Raw genomic sequence first — 22,543 nt, 5'->3', positions numbered from 1 at the left:
GGGGAGAGAGGAGAGGTGAAGCGAGAGGGGGAGAGGAGAGGCAGGGGTAGAGTGGGAAGAGGTGAAGAGAGAGGGGGAGAGGAGAGGCAGGGGAAGAGAGGGGAGAGGTAAAGAGAGGGGGAGAGGTGAAGCAGGGGAGGCAGGGGAAGAGAGGGACAGGGAGGATAGTAAAACAGAAGGGGAAGAGATGAGGGAGAAAAGGAGAGATTAAGAGGAGAAGAAGAGAGAACAGAGGGGAGAGGTGAAGCAGGGGAAGAGAGAGGGAGGACAGTAAAATAGAAGGAAGGGGAAGAGATGAGGGAGAAAAGGAGAGATGGAGAGGAGGAGGAGGCAGTAGTGAAAAGGGGAAGGGTGTAAGAGAGGGAGAGGGAGGACAGTAAGATGGGAAGAAAAGAGAGAGAGGGGAGAACATGGCTTTAAATAAACTATAGAGCACAGAGGAGATGCCCACTGTCAACAACCAAATTATTAAATCAGTTGTTGACAGTGGGCTGTCCCTCTGTACTAGAAAAAACTGTTATACCAAAAATCAATCAGAAATATCAGTCTTCAGCAACACATAGTAAACTTAAAGAGTACCTGATGCCTTGTGAATCCACTGCCAGACTAGAAAAAATGAAAGAAAAATAGATTAAATATTCTTAACAGTAGAATGCAACACCTGAAAATCAACAAAACTGCAACAGTGAGAAATACCTGAATCAGGGATGCATCTCCCAGCACCTGTGTGAAGAGATAAAGACAGAGTCGGCAAAGAATTGAATCAATATTCCAGCTGGAAGTGTAGATGAATCTCTTTAAAGATCCAGTATCACAGTCTAAACTTCATAGTGTTGTTCAAGCATTCGTTTTCAATTATTAACAATGTTACCTTCCCTGTTCCATGCTGTGTTTTGTTTGTGAAAGTTCCCATGCTGTGTTTTGTTTGTGAAAGTTCCCATGCTGTGTTTTGCTTGTGAAAGTTCCCATGCTGTGTTCTGCTTGTGAAAGTTCCCATGCTGTGTTTTGCTTGTGAAAGTTCCCATGCTGTGTTTTGCTTGTGAAAGTTCCCATGCTGTGTTCTGCTTGTGAAAGTTCCCATGCTGTGTTTTGCTTGTGAAAGTTCCCATGCTGTGTTTTGTTTGTGAAAGTTCCCATGCTGTGTTTTGCTTGTGAAAGTTCCCATGCTGTGTTCTGCTTGTGAAAGTTCCCATGCTGTGTTTTGCTTGTGAAAGTTCCCATGCTGTGTTTTGCTTGTGAAAGTTCCCATGCTGTGTTTTGCTTGTGAAAGTTCCCATGCTGTGTTTTGCTTGTGAAAGTTCCCATGCTGTGTTTTGCTTGTGAAAGTTCCCATGCTGTGTTTTGCTTGTGAAAGTTCCCATGCTGTGTTTTGCTTGTGAAAGTTCCCATGCTGTGTTTTGCTTGTGAAAGTTCCCATGCTGTGTTTTGCTTGTGAAAGTTCCCATGCTGTGTTTTGCTTGTGAAAGTTCACATGCTGTGTTTTGCTTGTGAAAGTTCCCATGCTGTGTTTTGTGATTCTCTCGTTTCCCATTTCAGAGAGACCCGCCTCCTTGTTGGGTTCCCTGAGTGAATCCTTCATGGATTTTCAATTTCCGTCCCGTTAATACAATTCCACCCGTCAAAGTACAACTTGAAATGACATCGATAAAATACTGCCTCCTTGTCATTGGAGGAGAACGACACTCAGGCTAGCGCTGTTCTAAAATGACTAGCGAGGATATCAATACTGAGAATCATGTTTATTATAAACATTGCTAATTATTTATTAAGAGATGCCTTCTCAAGACACGTGGTCCTGACCACAGTCTAGAATAAAAGGATAAATACAGACAAAATTAAATATAAAAATAATGTCTAGTCTACACACAGCAAATCAAACAGTTATTAAAAAGTTGTAGTACTAATAATAATAATAATAATAATAATAATAATAATAATAATAATAATAATAATAATAATAATAATAATACACATTTATTTAAAAAGAAAAGTGAAATACTGCTGTTTTATTTCTTTTAGGGACGCTTTTCAGAGTTGGTTGTTATTTTAATAATTCAAGTGTCTTTTTAAGTCTTTTTTTATTTAATTTTCTGTATACAATTGCTGTTGCAAAACAATGTTTTAATGGTGCCTAAAACAGAAAAATGAAACAGTAACACCAAGCTTCAGGACAGTAATACCGATAGATACACTGATAGCAATACTGATAGATACACTGATAGCAATACTGATAGATACACTGATAGCAATACTGATAGATACACACTGATAGAAATACTGATAGATACACTGATAGCAATACTGATAGATACACTGATAACAATACTGATAGATACACTGATAGCAATACTGATAGATACACTGATAGCAATACTGATAGATACACTGATAGCAATACTGATAGATACACTGATAGCAATACTGATGAATACACTGATAGCAATACTGATAGATACACTGATAGCAATACTGATAGATACACTGATAGCAATACTGATAGATACACTGATAGCAATACTGATAGATACACTGATAGCAATACTGATAGATACACTGATAGCAATACTGATAGATACACTGATAGCAATACTGATAGATACACTGATAGCAATACTGATGAATACACTGATAGCAATACTGATAGATACACTGATAGCAATACTGATGAATACACTGATAGCAATACTGATAGATACACTGATAGCAATACTGATAGATACACTGATAGAAATACTGATAGATACACTGATAGCAATACTGATAGATACACTGATAGCAATACTGATAGATACACTGATAGCAATACTGATAGATACACTGATAGCAATACTGATAGATACACACTGATAGCAATACTGATAGATACACTGATAGCAATACTGATGAATACACTGATAGCAATACTGATAGATACACATAGCAATACTGATAGATACACTGATAGCAATACTGATAGATACACTGATAGCAATACTGATAGATACACTGATAGCAATACTGATAGATACACTGATAGCAATACTGATGAATACACTGATAGCAATACTGATAGATACACTGATAGCAATACTGATAGATACACTGATAGCAATACTGATAGATACACTGATAGCAATACTGATAGATACACTGATAGCAATACTGATAGATACACTGATAGCAATACTGATAGATACACTGATAGCAATACTGATAGATACACTGATAGCAATACTGATAGATACACACTGATAGCAATACTGATAGATACACTGATAGCAATACTGATGAATACACTGATAGCAATACTGATAGATACACTGATAGCAATACTGATAGATACACTGATAGCAATACTGATAGATACACTGATAGCAATACTGATAGATACACTGATAGCAATACTGATAGATACACTGATAGCAATACTGATAGATACACTGATAGCAATACTGATAGATACACTGATAGCAATACTGATAGATACACTGATAGCAATACTGATAGATACACTGATAGCAATACTGATAGATACACTGATAGCAATACTGATGAATACACTGATAGCAATACTGATGAATACACTGATAGCAATACTGATAGATACACTGATAGCAATACTGATAGATACACTGATAGCAATACTGATAGATACACTGATAGCAATACTGATAGATACACTGATAGCAATACTGATAGATACACTGATAGCAATACTGATAGATACACTGATAGCAATACTGATAGATACACTGATAGCAATACTGATAGATACACTGATAGCAATACTGATAGATACACTGATAGCAATACTGATAGATACACTGATAGCAATACTGATAGATACACTGATAGCAATACTGATGAATACACTGATAGCAATACTGATAGATACACTGATAGCAATACTGATAGATACACTGATAGCAATACTGATGAATACACTGATAGTAATACTGATAGATACACTGATAGCAATACTGATACATACACTGATAGTAATACTGATAGATACACTGATATTAATACTGATAGATACACTGATAGCAATACTGATGGATACACTGATAGTAATACTGATAGATACACTGATAGCAATACTGATAGATACACTGATAGTAATAATGCCAAAAAAGTACTGAAAGTTATTTCAAGTGATCCGTTTCGATAGGAATCAGGTCCACTACATCTTGCAGGTATTGTTATAACTTATGAACGTGATACTGGCTCTTTTTCCCTCATTATTTTTTAATGAACAAATTAAACAGTTATTGTCTATCTTGTTCTACAAACAGGAATGTGATGATTCTGAGTTCTGTCGTCAAGACAATCTTGTGTTTGGACGGTCAGAGATGAAGTTTTACTTGTTGCAGGTTTGCCGTACTCACCAATATTCAGAGATTTTAGCATCCTAGAGAACCACATCCGAGTGCCAATTCCCTAAAAACAACAACAATAGTCAAGAGAGTGAATAAATGAATGAATGAATGCATTCCAGCTGTCTGTGAGTGTCTTCTTTATCAATTCATTATACTTTGCCCTGTGTTAACCCTTTTCGGTCCATTTATTAACTGCGCGTCAGGCACACCAGGTCTAATTAATTTTCACACGCGCAGTTAATTTTATACGCGCTGTTTAAAAGTATTTTTTTTCACAGTCAAACGGGTTTAAATGGCCCTGCACATCAACAAAGCACTCAGTAGGCATCTCCAGCACCGCCCCACCCTTTTGTTTGCTATAGCGTTCAGCTGTGTAAGAAATAAATAATAATAATAATAATAGTCGTACATACCGATCGATCATCTCCTGATCACTCGTTTTATCACCAAACTCCTCAATAATGCGATCAAAGTCATTATTTTATTATTATAACATCTGAAAAAAGCTCTGCAAATGTCTGTGTTATTCTCTGTGCGCTGACGCACTTAGCCAGCTTGTTTACTATGAACGCCCCATTATCTGATACCTGATACCATGTATGACTATTCATGAGATACGCTTTTTTTTTTTTTTTTTTTTTTTCCGACTTGTCTCGGCTCCTGTCGCTCCCACTCGGCAATTGAATGGTTTTCTCTGCTTTTTCCGGAGAAAAAACGACTAAACACCCGTTTATTGCGTTGCTATAATGATGTCGGACCCAGTCCGACAAAGGACCTGTGAGGAATAATTGCAATGTCGGACCCAGTCCGACAATGGACCGCAAAGGGTTAATATATGTGACTGTCTGTGAGTGTCTTCTTTATCAATTCATTATACTTTGCCCTGTGTTAATATATGTGCCCTTTGACAGATGTTTTTAGCATTTGCACATGGCACAGATATTAACACAGGGCAAAGTATTATTAAGTGCAGTTTAATGAAATGATTGCTTGTCTGCTAATGAATAGAAATGAGCATCTCCCTATTGATGATTTGCATGTACGTCACCAAATCATGTGACCCAAGTGTGGTCGGCCATTTTGGACGTCGAAAAGCTTTGGACGTCCTATTGACAACCTGCGAAAACGTAGAACTTTTTTTAAAAACACTTTTTTTTTCAACTCATGCAGTCTGAAAAACCATACTTGACATTGTCCGATGAAGTCAGTCATCTCACAGGTGAACATCGAGATAGATACATCGAGAAAATTCTGCTCACTGGGCTTCAAAATGATGTGTATTTGCTGCCAGCTGGTCTCTTCTCTGAGGTTGTCAAGTGTGACAGTACTAAATCTCTGCCTGACTTCATGCCTCACGATATATATAGCACTGTGTAATAAACAACATCTCCCCGTACACCGGCCAAGATCTCAAGGCATACAAGCGCCTTGATGCATACCTGTATTTCATATCAGGATGGGTGACATGTTTGCATCAGTGGCTATACCAGGGGGACGCGTCCGTCATCTTATCAAGGTCATCACGTCTCAATTTCACTTGATAAACTAGCAATGACAGTGACAGCACTAATATAGCCAAAGGAAATATAAGACCAGAATTACAAAGAAGAATTCGGAGGTGTTTGTTGTTGTAGTTTTGTTATGTTTTAAGTTATATGATTTATAGGGTGACGTTGTGTGAGAATCCTGTCTTTCTGAGGGAGTGCGCTTTATTGAAAATACAAATGAAAAATAATATTGCTTACTGATAGGGTTGCCACCTGGCCCCACAATCCCGGGACACATTGAGACAGAACAGGATTTTAAAAAGACCACTTAACTGAGAGAAAAGAACGTGTTAATTAGCTCCGATACCTTCGATCAAATTAATGATGGTGCTTAATTACCATGCATGGCAAACAACTGTATAATTATAATAATAATTAATACAATATATTACTTTTCATGTATTTCATTATTATTAATTATAATAATAATATTTAATTTATTTGAATTCACTGATACGTAAAAGTCGCTTACTTTCTGTTTGTTAATAATAAATCGCTAAAACGTACAATTACTCTCCCAATCAGTAACATTGCTCAGCTGTTCGGAGGCAGTATGTTGCGCACAGTAATTCAGCAATAGGATTCATTTCAGCAAAGGTGTAGGGCTAATTAACATGTGTGGCAATGTGCTCCGCCCCTGTGTGCATTTCTGTGTTGTATGTTGCGTGTGGTGTGTTAATGTTGGTGTATAGATATGGCTGCACGGGATATAAATGGGTGTGTGCAGCACGAGTTATTTCAAATGTATAATTGTATTTAGGCACGGGATTGCACATCACTTCAGGTGCATTTAAAGTATTTAATATGTGAGCACGAGGTTGCACAGAACTAATTCACGTGCTGGGATTAATAATTAATAATTAATTAGTAATTGAATCCCGGCACAACAGTATATATAGATGCACGTTTCATTCAGTCGGGGTTGTGTGTTCAGGGCGAAAGAACGGGAGAGAGTGAGGAGAAAGAGAAAGAGAACGAGAAAAAGAGAAAGTGAGCAATTGCTACGTGGTGCTGGAGGACCAGCACAGTACGTGTTTGTTTAGTGTTCGTCCCTGTTTGTTTGTGTGTGTGTTCGTTTTTGTTTGTCTCTTTATTTTGGCTACCAGTGCCGTGCCGTGTGTTTTGTGTTGCAACCTTTTTTATTTTCTGTCTGTTAATTATTAAATGCTGAGCACGATCACGCGGTCAGCTTCACCAAAACCCCAAGTCTCTGTGTATTACTTCCTGTTTCTGGTCTGACGCCACCCACTCTGGCCGTCTTTGTGACACATGTTAATTTATTTCAGTTTAGCAGCAAGTTTAAAATCCCGTTCTGTCTCAGTGTCCCGGGATTGTGGGGCCAGGTGACAACCCTACTTACTGATAGCAAGTCTGCCTGTTTCCCTTGAAGTGCTTAAAGATTCAGGGCCACCAGACTCAAGTGAAAGCTAATAAGTGTAATTTAGCTCGGGCAATTCATTATTTATGTATTTATTTATTTGCTCATTACCTTGAATTAACCTTTTTGTTGTTGATGTGGCTGCACAACGCAACAGCCTCCAGATCACGTTTTAACAAGGTCATTTTCCACATCGACGAGGAAATGATTAAACTATTTAATTAATTAATCTGTGTAACGCATGCTTTACATTTATAAAACTTGTTTGGGCTCTCCTCTGTACCACATACTACAACGTCTTTTTTCTATTTTAGTTTTTTAAAACACTGGTAAACAGATTGTCAATATGCCGTCTGAAGGTTTTTGACATCCAAAATGGCCGACAAGCTGCTGGCACGTGACTTGTGACATCACGTGCAAATCATCAATCCCTGTGTGCTCCACTGTGACACAAAGCACATGTACAAGTATATAGCTGAGTTCTGCTGTGGGTTTATCTCGCTGCTCTCACCTTGTCTGCCTCCTCCTTGATCAGGGCCCACATGATGAACTCCATGATGGGTAAGATGTTACTCAGCTTGCCTCGTTTCCACTCCTTCACCAGCTCTGCAAGACCCTGTTCCACAGCCTCCCCCGCTGAGACAGAGTTCTGGTTAAAGACAATATAGATTAGAGGATAAGGAGTGTTCACTCCAGACCACAGTGTGTGAGGAACTCTAGAGAAGGGTTTCAGTTGGGCAATGTTTTGAAATGAATCACACAAGCATGTCAGTATCATACATCCCTGCCATGGCTGTGAATTCAAAACAGTAGATCACTCTGCTATCTCCCTGTCAACACTGCATACCAATCTAAATGGAGCCTCACTGTGAAAAACAACCTGATATCAGAGGCTACATTTACTAAATTAATCTATCTACATTGTATTAGCAAATGACTGCATGTGCTTACATTATAGCAGTGATTAACTCATGAATGAAAAATAAAAAGATATCCTGTTTAGAAGAGATCACTAGCAGTGTGGGTGTGTAGGAATGAGATACAGGAACCTCTTTTGAGATGCTCTCATGGACAGTATGTTCAGAACAGATCACTAGCAGTGTGGGTGTGGAGGAATGAGATACAGGAGCCTCTTTTGAGATGCACTTATGGACAGTGTGTTCAGAACAGATCACTAGCAGTGTGGGTGTGGAGGAATGAGATACAGGAACCTCTTTTGAGATGCACTCATGGACAGTATGTTCAGAACAGATCACTAGCAGTGTGGGTGTGTAGGAATGAGATACAGGAACCTCTTTTGAGATGCACTCATGGACAGTATGTTCAGAACAGATCACTAGCAGTGTGGGTGTGTAGGAATGAGATACAGGAACCTCTTTTGAGATGCACTTATGGACAGTGTGTTCAGAACAGATCACTAGCAGTGTGGGTGTGGAGGAATGAGATACAGGAACCTCTTTTGAGATGCACTCATGGACAGTATGTTCAGAACAGATCACTAGCAGTGTGGGTGTGTAGGAATAAGATACAGGAACCTCTTTGGAGATGCACTCATGGACAGTGTGTTCAGAACAGATCACTAGCAGTGTGGGTGTGGAGGAATGAGATACAGGAACCTCTTTTGAGATGCACTCATGGACAGTGTGTTCAGAACAGATCACTAGCAGTGTGGGTGTGTAGGAATGAGATACAGGAACCTCTTTGAGATGCACTCATGGACAGTGTGTTCAGAACAGATCACTAGCAGTGTGGGTGTGTAGGAATGAGATACAGGAACCTCTTTTGAGATGCACTCATGGACAGTATGTTTAGACCCAGCTGTTGAAATGTGTTAATATCACCTCTGGCACTGTCTTCAGCTCTCTTGCCCACTGCATGATGATGTCGTGACCGTCCTTCAGTCTTTGCTCCTCCTCTTGGTTCAGCTCCTCCCCCTGGTTGTGCCCCGCCCCCTCACTCAGCTCCTCCCCCTCTGGTCCTGGGAGATCCTCTTTGTTTCTCAGCTCTGCTCCTTTTCTTTGCTCAACCTGTCCAGCACTCTGGCTTTGCTTTGGTGTCTATGAACACAACAAATCCAGACTAGATATCAGTGTTCTCAGGGCAGCAGCTCCCCTTCTCTGTGAAATCAGCCAGCAGAACAGAGGGGATAACACTTGCAATACGTAGCTCACTGACTGATTCATTTGGTCGTCAGTCTGCATCCTCGTCATGCCCCTTATAAAGGTTTACTTTTGTATGAGATGGTGAAGGCACATGCAAGCATGGGAAATTACAGCAAACACAACACATGGTAGAAGAATTATTCAGATCAAGCTGCTTACAATCAGGTGAGGGTCATTGGTGTTGATTGAGCTGATTTACCATCAGAGTGAAATGAGTGAAGAAACAGCTGCTTGGGTTTGTGCTGCTTCTTAGAACATGAAATCCACACAATTACTGTGCAAAGTGTGACTTTTTCTTCAAAGCATCTTCTTCAGTTGTTTCACTTGGAATGGTCAATCAGCCCAATCAAAACCAATGAGTCTCACCAGTGATGCGCTTCATCAGAATAATTAAATCCCTTCATGCAGCACTATGTAATAATATGGGAAACTGCTAAATTACTCTGAAAAGTGTGACTTTAAGAGTATTACTTCTGTACTATATAAAAGAAAATTACATCTCCCTGACAACCTGATTGTCTGTGAACCTGATTCTCAGCTCTCACTGCACCCTGCCTTTGAACCTGATTCTCAGCTCTTACTGTACCCTGCCTGTGAACCTGATTCTCAGCTCTCACTGCACCCTGTCTGTGAACCTGATTCTCAGCTCTCACTGCCTGTGAACCTGATTCTCAGCTCTCACTGTACCCTGCCTGTGAACCTGATTCTCAGCTCTCACTGCCTGTGAACCTGATTCTCAGCTCTCACTGCACCCTGCCTGTGAACCTGATTCTCAGCTCTCACTGCACCCTGTCTGTGAACCTGATTCTCAGCTCTCACTGCCTGTGTACCTGGTTCTCAGCTCTCACTGCCTGTGAACCTGATTCTCAGCTCTCACTGCACCGTCTGTGAACCTGATTCTCAGCTCTCACTGCCTGTGAACCTGATTCTCAGCTCTCACTGCACCCTGCCTGTGAACCTGATTCTCAGCTCTCACTGCACCCTGCCTGTGAACTTGATTCTCAGCTCTCACTGCACCCTGCCTGTGAACCTGATTCTCAGCTCTCACTGTACCCTGCCTGTGAACCTGATTCTCAGCTCTCACTGCACCCTGCCTGTGAACCTGATTCTCAGCTCTCACTGCCTGTGAACCTGATTCTCAGCTCTCACTGTACCCTGCCTGTGAACCTGATTCTCAGCTCTCACTGCACCCTGTCTGTGAACCTGATTCTCAGCTCTCACTGCCTGTGAACCTGATTCTCAGCTCTCACTGCACCCTGCCTGTGAACCTGATTCTCAGCTCTCACTGCACCCTGCCTGTGAACCTGATTCTCAGCTCTCACTGCACCCTGCCTGTGAACCTGATTCTCAGCTCTCACTGCCTGTGAACCTGATTCTCAGCTCTCACTGCACCCTGTCTGTGAACCTGATTCTCAGCTCTCACTGCCTGTGAACCTGATTCTCAGCTCTCACTGCACCCTGCCTGTGAACCTGATTCTCAGCTCTCACTGCACCCTGCCTGTGAACCTGATTCTCAGCTCTCACTGCACCCTGTCTGTGAACCTGATTCTCAGCTCTCACTGCCTGTGTACCTGGTTCTCAGCTCTCACTGCCTGTGAACCTGATTCTCAGCTCTCACTGCACCGTCTGTGAACCTGATTCTCAGCTCTCACTGCCTGTGAACCTGATTCTCAGCTCTCACTGCACCCTGCCTGTGAACCTGATTCTCAGCTCTCACTGCACCCTGCCTGTGAACTTGATTCTCAGCTCTCACTGCACCCTGCCTGTGAACCTGATTCTCAGCTCTCACTGTACCCTGCCTGTGAACCTGATTCTCAGCTCTCACTGCACCCTGCCTGTGAACCTGATTCTCAGCTCTCACTGCCTGTGAACCTGATTCTCAGCTCTCACTGTACCCTGCCTGTGAACCTGATTCTCAGCTCTCACTGCACCCTGTCTGTGAACCTGATTCTCAGCTCTCACTGCCTGTGAACCTGATTCTCAGCTCTCACTGCACCCTGCCTGTGAACCTGATTCTCAGCTCTCACTGCACCCTGCCTGTGAACCTGATTCTCAGCTCTCACTGCACCCTGCCTGTGAACCTGATTCTCAGCTCTCACTGCCTGTGAACCTGATTCTCAGCTCTCACTGCACCCTGTCTGTGAACCTGATTCTCAGCTCTCACTGCCTGTGAACCTGATTCTCAGCTCTCACTGCACCCTGCCTGTGAACCTGATTCTCAGCTCTCACTGCACCCTGCCTGTGAACCTGATTCTCAGCTCTCACTGCACCCTGCCTGTGAACCTGATTCTCAGCTCTCACTGCACCCTGCCTGTGAACCTGATTCTCAGCTCTCACTGCACCCTGCCTGTGAACCTGATTCTCAGCTCTCACTGCACCCTGCCTGTGAACCTGATTCTCAGCTCTCACTGCACCCTGCCTGTGAACCTGATTCTCAGCTCTCACTGCCTGTGAACCTGATTCTCAGCTCTCACTGCACCCTGTCTGTGAACCTGATTCTCAGCTCTCACTGCACCCTGCCTGTGAACCTGATTCTCAGCTCTCACTGCACCCTGCCTGTGAACCTGATTCTCAGCTCTCACTGCACCCTGCCTGTGAACCTGATTCTCAGCTCTCACTGCACCCTGCCTGTGAACCTGATTCTCAGCTCTCACTGCACCCTGCCTGTGAACCTGATTCTCAGCTCTCACTGCACCCTGTCTCCACTTCGAGCTTCATTCTCTGCGTCTCTCTTTACCTGGACCAGCTTGTCCAAATCGCCAGCCCATTTTATGATGAAGCAGCGACACTCTTCCAGGCTGCACGTATCCTCACTGGACACAGGGGTAGGTATGGCAGAGTTCTGAAATCAATCAATAAGAAATCTTTAAAACAATGAATTTAACCACAAGCACTGTAGAAACCAGTGATTTTAATTTAAATTGAACAGGAATGAAACAACAAAGAAACTCCTAAACTGCACATAACTGTTGCTGTCAAAGCTGCCTCTCTGTATCTTCAAGACACCGTTTAACTCCTTCGTTAGGTAAATGAAGGAGAGTCAACCCCAAACACACACACACTCCCCTCACTCCTTCAAACACACACACACCTCACCCCTTCAAACACACACACACACTCCCCTCACCCCTTCAAACACACACACACTCCTCACTCCTTCAAACACACACACACACACACACACTCCCTTACCCCTTCAAACACACACATACTCCCCTCACCCCTTCAAACACACACACACTCCCCTCACCCCTTCAAACACACACACACCCCCCTCACCCCTTCAAACACACACACATACACTCCCCTCACCCCTTCAAACACACACATACTCCCCTCACCCCTTCAAACACACACACACACTCCCCTCACCCCTTCAAACACACACACACACTCCCCTCACCCCTTCAAACACACACACTCCCCTCACCCCTTCAAACACACACACACCCCCCTCACCCCTTCAAACACACACACACACACTCCCCTCACCCCTTCAAACACACACATACTCCCCTCACCCCTTCAAACACACACACACACACACACTCCCCTCACCCCTTCAAACACACACACACCCCCCTCACCCCTTCAAACACACACACACACACACTCCCCTCACCCCTTCAAACACACACACACACTCCCCTCACCCCTTCAAACACACACACACACACACTCTCCCCTCACCCCTCCCTCTTTCTATACCTTCAAGACACTGTTTAACTCCTTTGTTAGCTCTGTATAATAATCTCATGTGTTTTCTGGTTTCATCTACAGGAGAGATGGCACGGAACGGCATCCCACAATTCAAGCTAAGATAGAACTCTTTGGCATTTCAAACAGCAGTAACTCATTTAAGACACAGATACTCACTGACTCTCGAGGTTAAACTGGTAGTACTGTAGTCAGGAATATTAGGCATATAGAATGCAGATGGACACTACATTTGTTTATTAGAATCGGTGCCTCTGTGGGTTTGAATTGAACTGCTAGACTCTCTCAGTAGAGGCACAAAGATGAGCCGTGTGTGTGTTTTTGTGTTGCTGGGGTTTAAATGATGAATAGCCTGCGGTCTCTTCCCACAATCCTTTTCATAATCCTCAAATCACATGCCAGTGTTCTTTATTGCTTAATTACATTTAAAAATGAAATTCAATTAAACTTGGACTACACCTAATTGTTGCTGTCAATGCTGTTTCTATTCTGTTCCGTATTCTATACATGAACGTCTTTGTTGGCTACATTAATTACCAATCCCCTCACCCCCTACACACACACCCCTCTCTCCGTACCTTCAAGACTCCTAAGCTTTTTGCTTTATCTGACACGATGGCATGCTGACACCCCACTTTAGCCCCTTTCTTCCCCCTCTGCCTCTCTCCTCTCCTGTAACCTCAGGACTCGCCTTTTCACCCCCCCTCTCCACCTCTCTGTAATAACCAACACTGCTCACTCCCCCATCCCTCCTTCTCTCTCTCCCCTCCGCTCCCTCTCTCTGTACCTTCACAACTCTGTTCAGCTCCTTTGCCAGCTCCATGATGGAGTGTCGACACTCTTCCAGGCTCCATTCACCAACCTCTTGATGTCTGGACTTTCTATCAGACCCCCCCTGTGGAATGAGTGAATAATTACAAACCTTCAGGATGGGTTCAGATCTTCACTATTTTACTGTAGATGCTCACATTCATATTACTAAAATAGATTCATATATAAAACTACTGTAGTGTGGCATGGCTAATACAAGTTGTCAATTCAGTCAAGCTAGGAAAGGGCTAACAGAGGTGGGTTAGTGAAAACCCCTGTATAAAAGCATAGGTGATTACAGAAGGCTGCAGCATTGCTGGTGTGCAGGGAAAGCAGAGACACATGGGACTCAGGTTTATCCACAAGGCTGCAGCATTGCTGGTGTGCAGGGAAAGCAGAGACACATGGGACTCAGGTTTATCCAGAAGGCTGCAGCATTGCTGGTGTGCAGGGAAAGCAGAGACACATGGGACTCAGGTTTATCCAGAAGGCTGCAGCATTGCTGGTGGTGAGTAGCGAGTGTGTTCTATTTTATTGCTTGGTTTGAGAACTTGTTTATATATTTATGAGTATGTTTTGGTTTAAAGTGCAGGGAAGCAGAAACACACGGGACTTCTGGATATATTGCTGTGCTCGTGGGGGTGAGTAGATTAGCTCATTCTCGTTCTTGTGTTGATTAAATCACAGACTCACCATTGTTTATTTTCTCTTAGTGCTAGTTGTAATCATACGGTATTATACGTGGAGAAGTGTTGTGCACACAGAGTAGCTACCTTGTGCTTGGAGTCGGTTAAGGTATTCTCTGAGGATAATTGATTCTGTTTCATTACTTTTTAAACATTAAGCTGCTGTGTTTTAGCTACATTGTAGAATGCATGTTTTCTAAAAGGTTTTATATATTTGAAAGGAGAAAGAGCAGTACAATAAATCTGCATGTATGTGAACAAGATGGTCAGTTCTTTACATCCATTATGTTCCTTGTTTTGCAGTTTTGTATTAGATTTGTCATGGTTTTCATGTTAAGGATTTTAATTCACGATAGCAATTTTATTTTGCGTGTCACATAGTTTGAATTGATTTGATATTCACTTTGCTTGTTTTGTATTTGACATGTTGCACTGAGTCTTGATTAGATTTTATTAGAAGTTTACTTTTAAAGATTCGCACTACATCCAAAAAGAAACGGTTACAATTGTATCCAACTTGTTGCATGTCTTGATGAATGATGCTATAAAAAGAATCATTTCAAAGACTATAAGATCTTTTGTCTTTCTAAATAAATAAATGGTTTTACTTATATATGTCTTTGGTGTTTTCCTTCTGGTACTGAAATTACAAATAAAGGGTGACCTATGGTACAGTAGATTAATAACAGCATGAATATCCTTTGAAGAAGAAACTCTTAATTGATGATATACATCATGACACTTAACTACACCCACCCTTCTCATCTCTCTCTTTCCCAATTCTCTTTCACTCACAATCTCCCCTTTTCTTCCCCCCTGTCTTATTCATCCGTCATTTAACAATACCACCCCCCCCCCCTTGTACCTTGAAAACTCTCTTCAGCAAACCAGGAATCTGCAAAAGAAAAGTTAATTCACTGAGTTACTATAATATGAAAACAAGTGCATACAGTTCATTAAAAGTCTGATTTTAACATTCACTTGGGACCAGACTATTAACAATCATAAAATGAGTTTCATGGGGAGCTGTAATCTGGTTCAGCATCGAATGGGCATTTAAATCTATTGTACGCAGAAAAATACATTTTAGACAGAAATTCACGGAACAACATTCTGGTTTAGTTTTACTTTGTTCCAGAGATCTCACACAGCTGCTCCTCATCTCACACAGCTGCTCCTGACCTCACACAGTTGCTCCTCATCTCACACAGCTGCTCCTCATCTCACACAGCTGCTCCTCATCTCACACAGCTGCTCCTCATCTCACACATCTCCTCCTGACCTCACACAGTTGCTCCTCATCTCACACAGCTGCTCCTCATCTCACACAGCTGCTCCTGACCTCACACAGCTGCTCCTCATCTCACACAGCTGCTCCTCACCTCACACAGCTGCTCCTCATCTCACACAGCTGCTCCTCATCTCACACAGCTGCTCCTCATCTCACACAGCTGCTCCTGACCTCACACAGCTGCTCCTCATCTCACACAGCTGCTCCTCATCTCACACAGCTGCTCCTCACCTCACACAGCTGCTCCTCATCTCACACAGCTGCTCCTCATCTCACACAGCAGCTCCTCATCTCACACAGCTGCTCCTCATCTCACACAGCTGCTCCTGACCTCACACAGCTGCTCCTCATCTCACACAGCTGCTCCTCATCTCACACAGCTGCTCCTCACCTCACACAGCTGCTCCTCATCTCACACAGCTGCTTCTCATCTCACACAGCTGCTCCTCATCTCACACAGCTGCTCCTCATCTCACACAGCTGCTCCTCATCTCACACAACTGCTCATCTCACACAGCTGTCCCTCACCTCACACAGCTGTCCCTCACCTCACACAGCTGCTCCTCATCTCACACAGCTGCTCCTCATCTCACACAGCTGCTCCTCATCTCACACAGCTGCTCCTGACCTCACACAGCTGCTCCCCATCTCACACAGCTGCTCCTCATCTCACACAGCTGCTCCTCATCTCACACAGCTGCTCCTCACCTCACACAGCTGCTCCTCATCTCACACAGCTGCTCCTCATCTCACACAGCTGCTCCTCATCTCACACAACTGCTCATCTCACACAGCTGTCCCTCACCTCACACAGCTGTCCCTCACCTCACACAGCTGCTCCTCATCTCACACAGCTGCTCCTCATCTCACACAGCTGCTCCTCATCTCACACAGCTGCTCCTCACCTCACACAGCTGCTCCTCATCTCACACAGCAGCTCCTCATCTCACACAGCTGCTCCTCATCTCACACAGCTGCTCCTCATCTCACACAGCTGCTCCTGACCTCACACAGCTGCTCCTCACCTCACACAGCTGCTCCTCATCTCACACAGCTGCTCCTCATCTCACACAGCAGCTCCTCATCTCACACAGCTGCTCCTGACCTCACACAGCTGCTCCTCATCTCACACAGCTGCTCCTCATCTCACACAGCTGCTCCTCACCTCACACAGCTGCTCCTCATCTCACACAGCTGCTTCTCATCTCACACAGCTGCTCCTCATCTCACACAGCAGCTCCTCATCTCACACAGCTGCTCCTCATCTCACACAGCTGCTCCTCATCTCACACAACTGCTCATCTCACACAGCTGTCCCTCACCTCACACAGCTGTCCCTCACCTCACACAGCTGCTCCTCATCTCACACAGCTGCTCCTCATCTCACACAGCTGCTCCTGACCTCACACAGCTGCTCCCCATCTCACACAGCTGCTCCTCATCTCACACAGCTGCTCCTCATCTCACACAGCTGCTCCTGACCTCACACAGCTGCTCCTCATCTCACACAGCTGCTCCTCATCTCACACAGCTGCTCCTCATCTCACACAGCTGCTCCTCATCTCACACAGCTGCTCCTCACCTCACACAGCTGCTCCTCATCTCACACAGCTGCTTCTCATCTCACACAGCTGCTCCTCATCTCACACAGCAGCTCCTCATCTCACACAGCTGCTCCTCATCTCACACAGCTGCTCCTGACCTCACACAGCTGCTCCTCATCTCACACAGCTGCTCCTCATCTCACACAGCTGCTCCTCACCTCACACAGCTGCTTCTGATCTCACACAGCTGCTTCTCATCTCACACAGCTGCTTCTCATCTCACACCGCTGCTCCTGACCTCACACAGCTGCTTCTCATCTCACACAGCTGCTTCTCATCTCACACAGCTGCTCCTGACCTCACACAGCTGCTCCTGACCTCACACAGCTGCTCCTCATCTCACACAGCTGCTCCTCATCTCACACAGCTGCTCCTCACCTCACACAGCTGCTCCTCATCTCACACAGCTGCTCCTCATCTCACACAGCTGCTTCTCATCTCACACAGCTGCTTCTGATCTCACACAGCTGCTTCTCATCTCACACAGCTGCTCCTCATCTCACACCGCTGCTCCTGACCTCACACAGCTGCTTCTCATCTCACACAGCTGCTTCTCATCTCACACAGCTGCTCCTGACCTCACACAGCTGCTCCTCATCTCACACAGCTGCTCCTCATCTCACACAGCTGCTTCTCATCTCACACAGCTGCTTCTCATCTCACACAGCAGCTCCTCATCTCACACAGCTGCTCCTCATCTCACACTGCTGCTTCTCATCTCACACAGCTGCTTCTGATCTCACACAGCTGCTTCTGACCTCACACAGCTGCGCCTCATCTCACACAGCTGCTTCTCATCTCACACAGCTGCTCCTGACCTCACACAGCTGCTCCTCACCTCACACAGCTGCTCCTCATCTCACACAGCAGCTCCTCATCTCAGACAGCAGCTCCTCATCTCACACAGCAGCTCCTCATCTCACACAGCTGCTTCTGATCTCACACAGCTGCTTCTGATCTCACACATCTGCTCCTCACCTCACACAGCTGCTCCTGACCCCACACAGCTGCTCCTGACCTCACACAGCTGCTCCTCATCTCACACAGCTGCTCCTCATCTCACACAGCTGCTACTCATCTCACACAGCTGCTCCTGACCTCACACAGCTGCTACTCATCTCACACAGCTGCTCCTGACCCCACACAGCTGCTCCTCATCTCACACAGCTGCTCCTCATCACACACAGCTGCTACTGACCTCACACAGCTGCTCCTCATCTCACACAGAATACACACCTAGAATACTGTGTACAGCTCTGGTCCCCTTATCATAAAAAAGACATTGAGGCATTGGAGAGAGTACAGAGGAGAGCAACACGATTAATTCCAGGACTGGGTATGTCATATGAAGATAGAGTGAAAGAGCTGAATCTATATAGCCTAGAAAGGAGAGCCAGAGGCGACTTAATAGAGGTATTTAAAATGGTCTAGGGTTTTAACAAAGTAACTGCTGAGAATTATTTTCACAGATCACAGAGAACAGAACCAGGGACCACGGGTGGAAGCTGAAGAAGAGCATATTCACAACTGAGGGGAGAAGGAGCTTTTTCACAGAAAGGGTGGTGAACCATTGGAACAGCTGCTGGACAGAGTTGTTTAAGCAGATCCTTCAAGAACAGACTGGATGCTGTCATGAACAATACTGTATAACCCTCTCTGTGACCACAATAAGACCTTTAGTCTGTCTAGCCACGGATTCCCAGAGGTTTCATTTCCCCTGCTAACCTGGTTCGGGTTTTTTTTTGTTTTTCCTCTCCTGAGCGCTAACGGACCACGCTGGCACCAAAGTGAGCGAGCATAGGTGGGCCAAATGGCCTTTTCTCGTTCTTGAATTTCTTATGTTCGTATGATTTCACTGTCTAAAGTTAAATGCCTGGTAAACACTTTATGAATACAGCCCTAAGCTTTCTCTGAAACAGCAGTCTGCCCGTGTCTGAATACAAATGATATGTGGATTCTTGCATGTATTGTGGATTTTAAAATGTTTAAATCATAGACTTTTTTACCATGGAAACTAGAATCTATTCTAATGATTAGTGTCACCATACCGTAGGGTTGCTGAATTCAGGTCTACCCCCACTGACGGACTTGGCATCACGTGCAGGGATTATACCCTTGTAGTCACGGCCGAAACTGCCAAAACTCTGAGAAACACTGAGGATTCCTGATGCACCTGAAACTGTGGAGACAGAGAGGGAGTGAGGGACTGAGGGTTCCTGATGCACCTGTAACTGTGGAGACAGAGAGGGAGTGAGGGACTGAGGATTCCTGATGCACCTGAAACTGTGGAGACAGAGAGGGAGTGAGGGACTGAGGATTCCTGATGCACCTGTAACTGTGGAGACAGAGAGGGAGTGAGGGACTGAGGATTCCTGATGCACCTGTAACTGTGGAGACAGAGAGGGAGTGAGAGACTGAGGATTCCTGATGCACCTGTAACTGTGGAGACAGAGAGGGAGTGAGAGACTGAGGATTCCTGATGCACCTGTAACTGTGGAGACAGAGAGGGAGTGAGGGACTGAGGATTCCTGATGCACCTGAAACTGTGGAGACAGAGAGGGAGTGAGGGACTGAGGATTCCTGATGCACCTGTAACTGTGGAGACAGAGAGGGAGTGAGGGACTGAGGATTCCTGATGCACCTGTAACTGTGGAGACAGAGAGGGAGTGAGGGACTGGGGATTCCTGATGCACCTGTAACTGTGGAGACAGAGAGGGAGTGAGAGACTGAGGATTCCTGATGCACCTGTAACTGTGGAGACAGAGAGGGAGTGAGGGACTGAGGATTCCTGATGCACCTGAAACTGTGGAGACAGAGAGGGAGTGAGGGACTGAGGATTCCTGATGCACCTGTAACTGTGGAGACAGAGAGGGAGTGAAGGACTGAGGATTCATGATGCACCTGTAACTGTGGAGACAGAGAGGGAGTGAGGGACTGAGGATTCCTGATGCACCTGTAACTGTGGAGACAGAGAGGGAGGGAGGGACTGAGGATTCCTGATGCACCTGTAACTGTGGAGACAGAGAGGGAGTGAGGGACTGAGGATTACTGATGCACCTGTAACTGTGGAGACAGAGAGGGAGTGAGAGACTGAGGATTCCTGATGCACCTGTAACTGTGGAGACAGAGAGGGAGTGAGAGACTGAGGATTCCTGATGCACCTGTAACTGTGGAGACAGAGAGGGAGTGAGAGACTGAGGATTCCTGATGCACCTGTAACTGTGGAGACAGAGAGTGAGTGAGGGACTGAGGATTCCTGATGCACCTGAATCTGTGGAGACAGAGAGGGAGTGAGGGACTGAGGATTCCTGATGCACCTGAAACTGTGGAGACAGAGAGGGCATGAGAGAGGAGAGAAAGGGAGGGGCTGTCAGAGAGAGAAGAGAGAAAGGGAGGGAGGGATTGTCAGAGATAGAAGAGAGAAAGGGAGGGAGTGAGGGACTGTCAGAGAGAGAGAAGAGAGATGCAGTGATGTAGGTAGAGACAGTGTAGGAGCGGTAACATTCATATTAGAAACAGGGCTGTATTCATCAGGCATGTTCATCTCTCAGGTCCTTGTAAAATATTGAGCTGTGCTTAAAACAAGTGGTTATTTTCCGTCACATATTCATGAAGCATGTTGATCTCTACATGCATCCAGATCTGCTCTTCATTTTAGATGCAGCTAACCAAGATAGAATGTGTTAAACAAGGGCAGGGCTTGTTTGAGTCTTCATCTTCAGCTCTTTATGAGTGAAAACAAATACTTAGTGACAACTTCATTATAGTTTAAATAAGCACTTCAAATGTAATATTATATCAATAACTTTTAAAACTTAATAGCATAAACTTAAGTCTAAGAATGACTTAAATTCAACAACAAACAAAAAAAAAAAAACATGACCAAATATTTTAAATATTCCACTTAGTACATTAATATGCACGATTCTCTATCAATCACACATTGTATATGACACAGGCTGGGGACGCAGTGGGGATTATAGTGAATCTTGCTATTCAATGTTGCTATTTGACAGGGCAGAGGTCCCTCGGGTTGATTGTTCACTGAGGGCTGCATTCGTAGCCAGCGGTGTGCCCGCTCCCCTGAAGCTGCAGGTTCATCTCCCCTGTCTGATACGTGCTTTCAAATATAGGTTTAAATAGAAAGGAATAGTAGAGTGTTGCATCATTAACTATCTAGAACATGGCATCACAAGCACAGTAATACATTTCAATAGAAACAAGTATATATGTATTTAAGACAGGAATTGAACTTCTTTAGATAATGCATAGAAACTGAGTTGATTTATATTTGAATCCTTTCAGATTGCAGGTTTGTGGAGTTCAGAGTTGTAAATATCAGTGTTACTGTCGTGTGTTTCAGATTGCAGGTTTGTGGAGTTCAGAATTGTAAATATCAGTGTTACTGTCGTGTGTTTCAGATTGCAGGTTTGTGGAGTTTAGAATTGTAAATATCAGTGTTACTGTCGTGCGTTTCAGATTGCAGGTTTGTGGAGTTCAGAATTGTAAATATCAGTGTTACTGTCGTGCGTTTCAGATTGCAGGTTTGTGGAGTTCAGAATTGTAAATATCAGTGTTACTGTCGTGTGTTTCAGATTGCAGGTTTGTGGAGTTCAGAATTGTAAATATCAGTGTTACTGTCGTGTGTTTCAGATTGCAGGTTTGTGGAGTTCAGAATTGTAAATATCAGTATTACTGTCGTGTGTTTCAGATTGCAGGTTTGTGGAGTTCAGAATTGTAAATATCAGTGTTACTGTCGTGCGTTTCAGATTGCAGGTTTGTGGAGTTCAGAATTGTAAATATCAGTGTTACTGTCGTGCGTTTCAGATTGCAGGTTTGTGGAGTTCAGAATTGTAAATATCAGTGTTACTGTCGTGTGTTTCAGATTGTAGGTTTGTGGAGTTCAGAATTGTAAATATCAGTGTTACTGTCATGTGTTTCAGATTGCAGGTTTGTGGAGTTCAGAATTGTAAATATCAGTGTTACTGTC

General features: G+C 44.1%; 1 protein-coding gene across 4 annotated transcripts in view; it reads right to left on the bottom strand.

Moving 5' to 3' along the window:
* Positions 1–22,543, bottom strand: part of LOC117407809 (uncharacterized) — a 504,618-nt gene that overhangs the window by 464,471 nt on the left and 17,604 nt on the right. For all 4 annotated transcript variants that reach the window (XM_059015531.1, XM_059015532.1, XM_059015530.1 and 1 more), the window contains 9 exons: positions 19,602–19,732; positions 15,524–15,553; positions 13,950–14,057; positions 12,183–12,287; positions 9,125–9,340; positions 7,795–7,932; positions 4,368–4,419; positions 697–723; positions 580–606 (listed from right to left, as the gene is read on the bottom strand). In XM_059015531.1, the coding sequence (XP_058871514.1) occupies positions 580–606; positions 697–723; positions 4,368–4,419; positions 7,795–7,932; positions 9,125–9,340; positions 12,183–12,287; positions 13,950–14,057; positions 15,524–15,553; positions 19,602–19,732 (834 nt within the window). The remainder of the gene's footprint in view (positions 1–579; positions 607–696; positions 724–4,367; positions 4,420–7,794; positions 7,933–9,124; positions 9,341–12,182; positions 12,288–13,949; positions 14,058–15,523; positions 15,554–19,601; positions 19,733–22,543) is intronic.

Source organism: Acipenser ruthenus, chromosome 50 (genome assembly GCF_902713425.1).
Source record: "Acipenser ruthenus chromosome 50, fAciRut3.2 maternal haplotype, whole genome shotgun sequence".
NCBI lineage: Eukaryota > Metazoa > Chordata > Actinopteri > Acipenseriformes > Acipenseridae > Acipenser > Acipenser ruthenus.
This window is presented reverse-complemented; position numbering and strand designations above follow the sequence as displayed.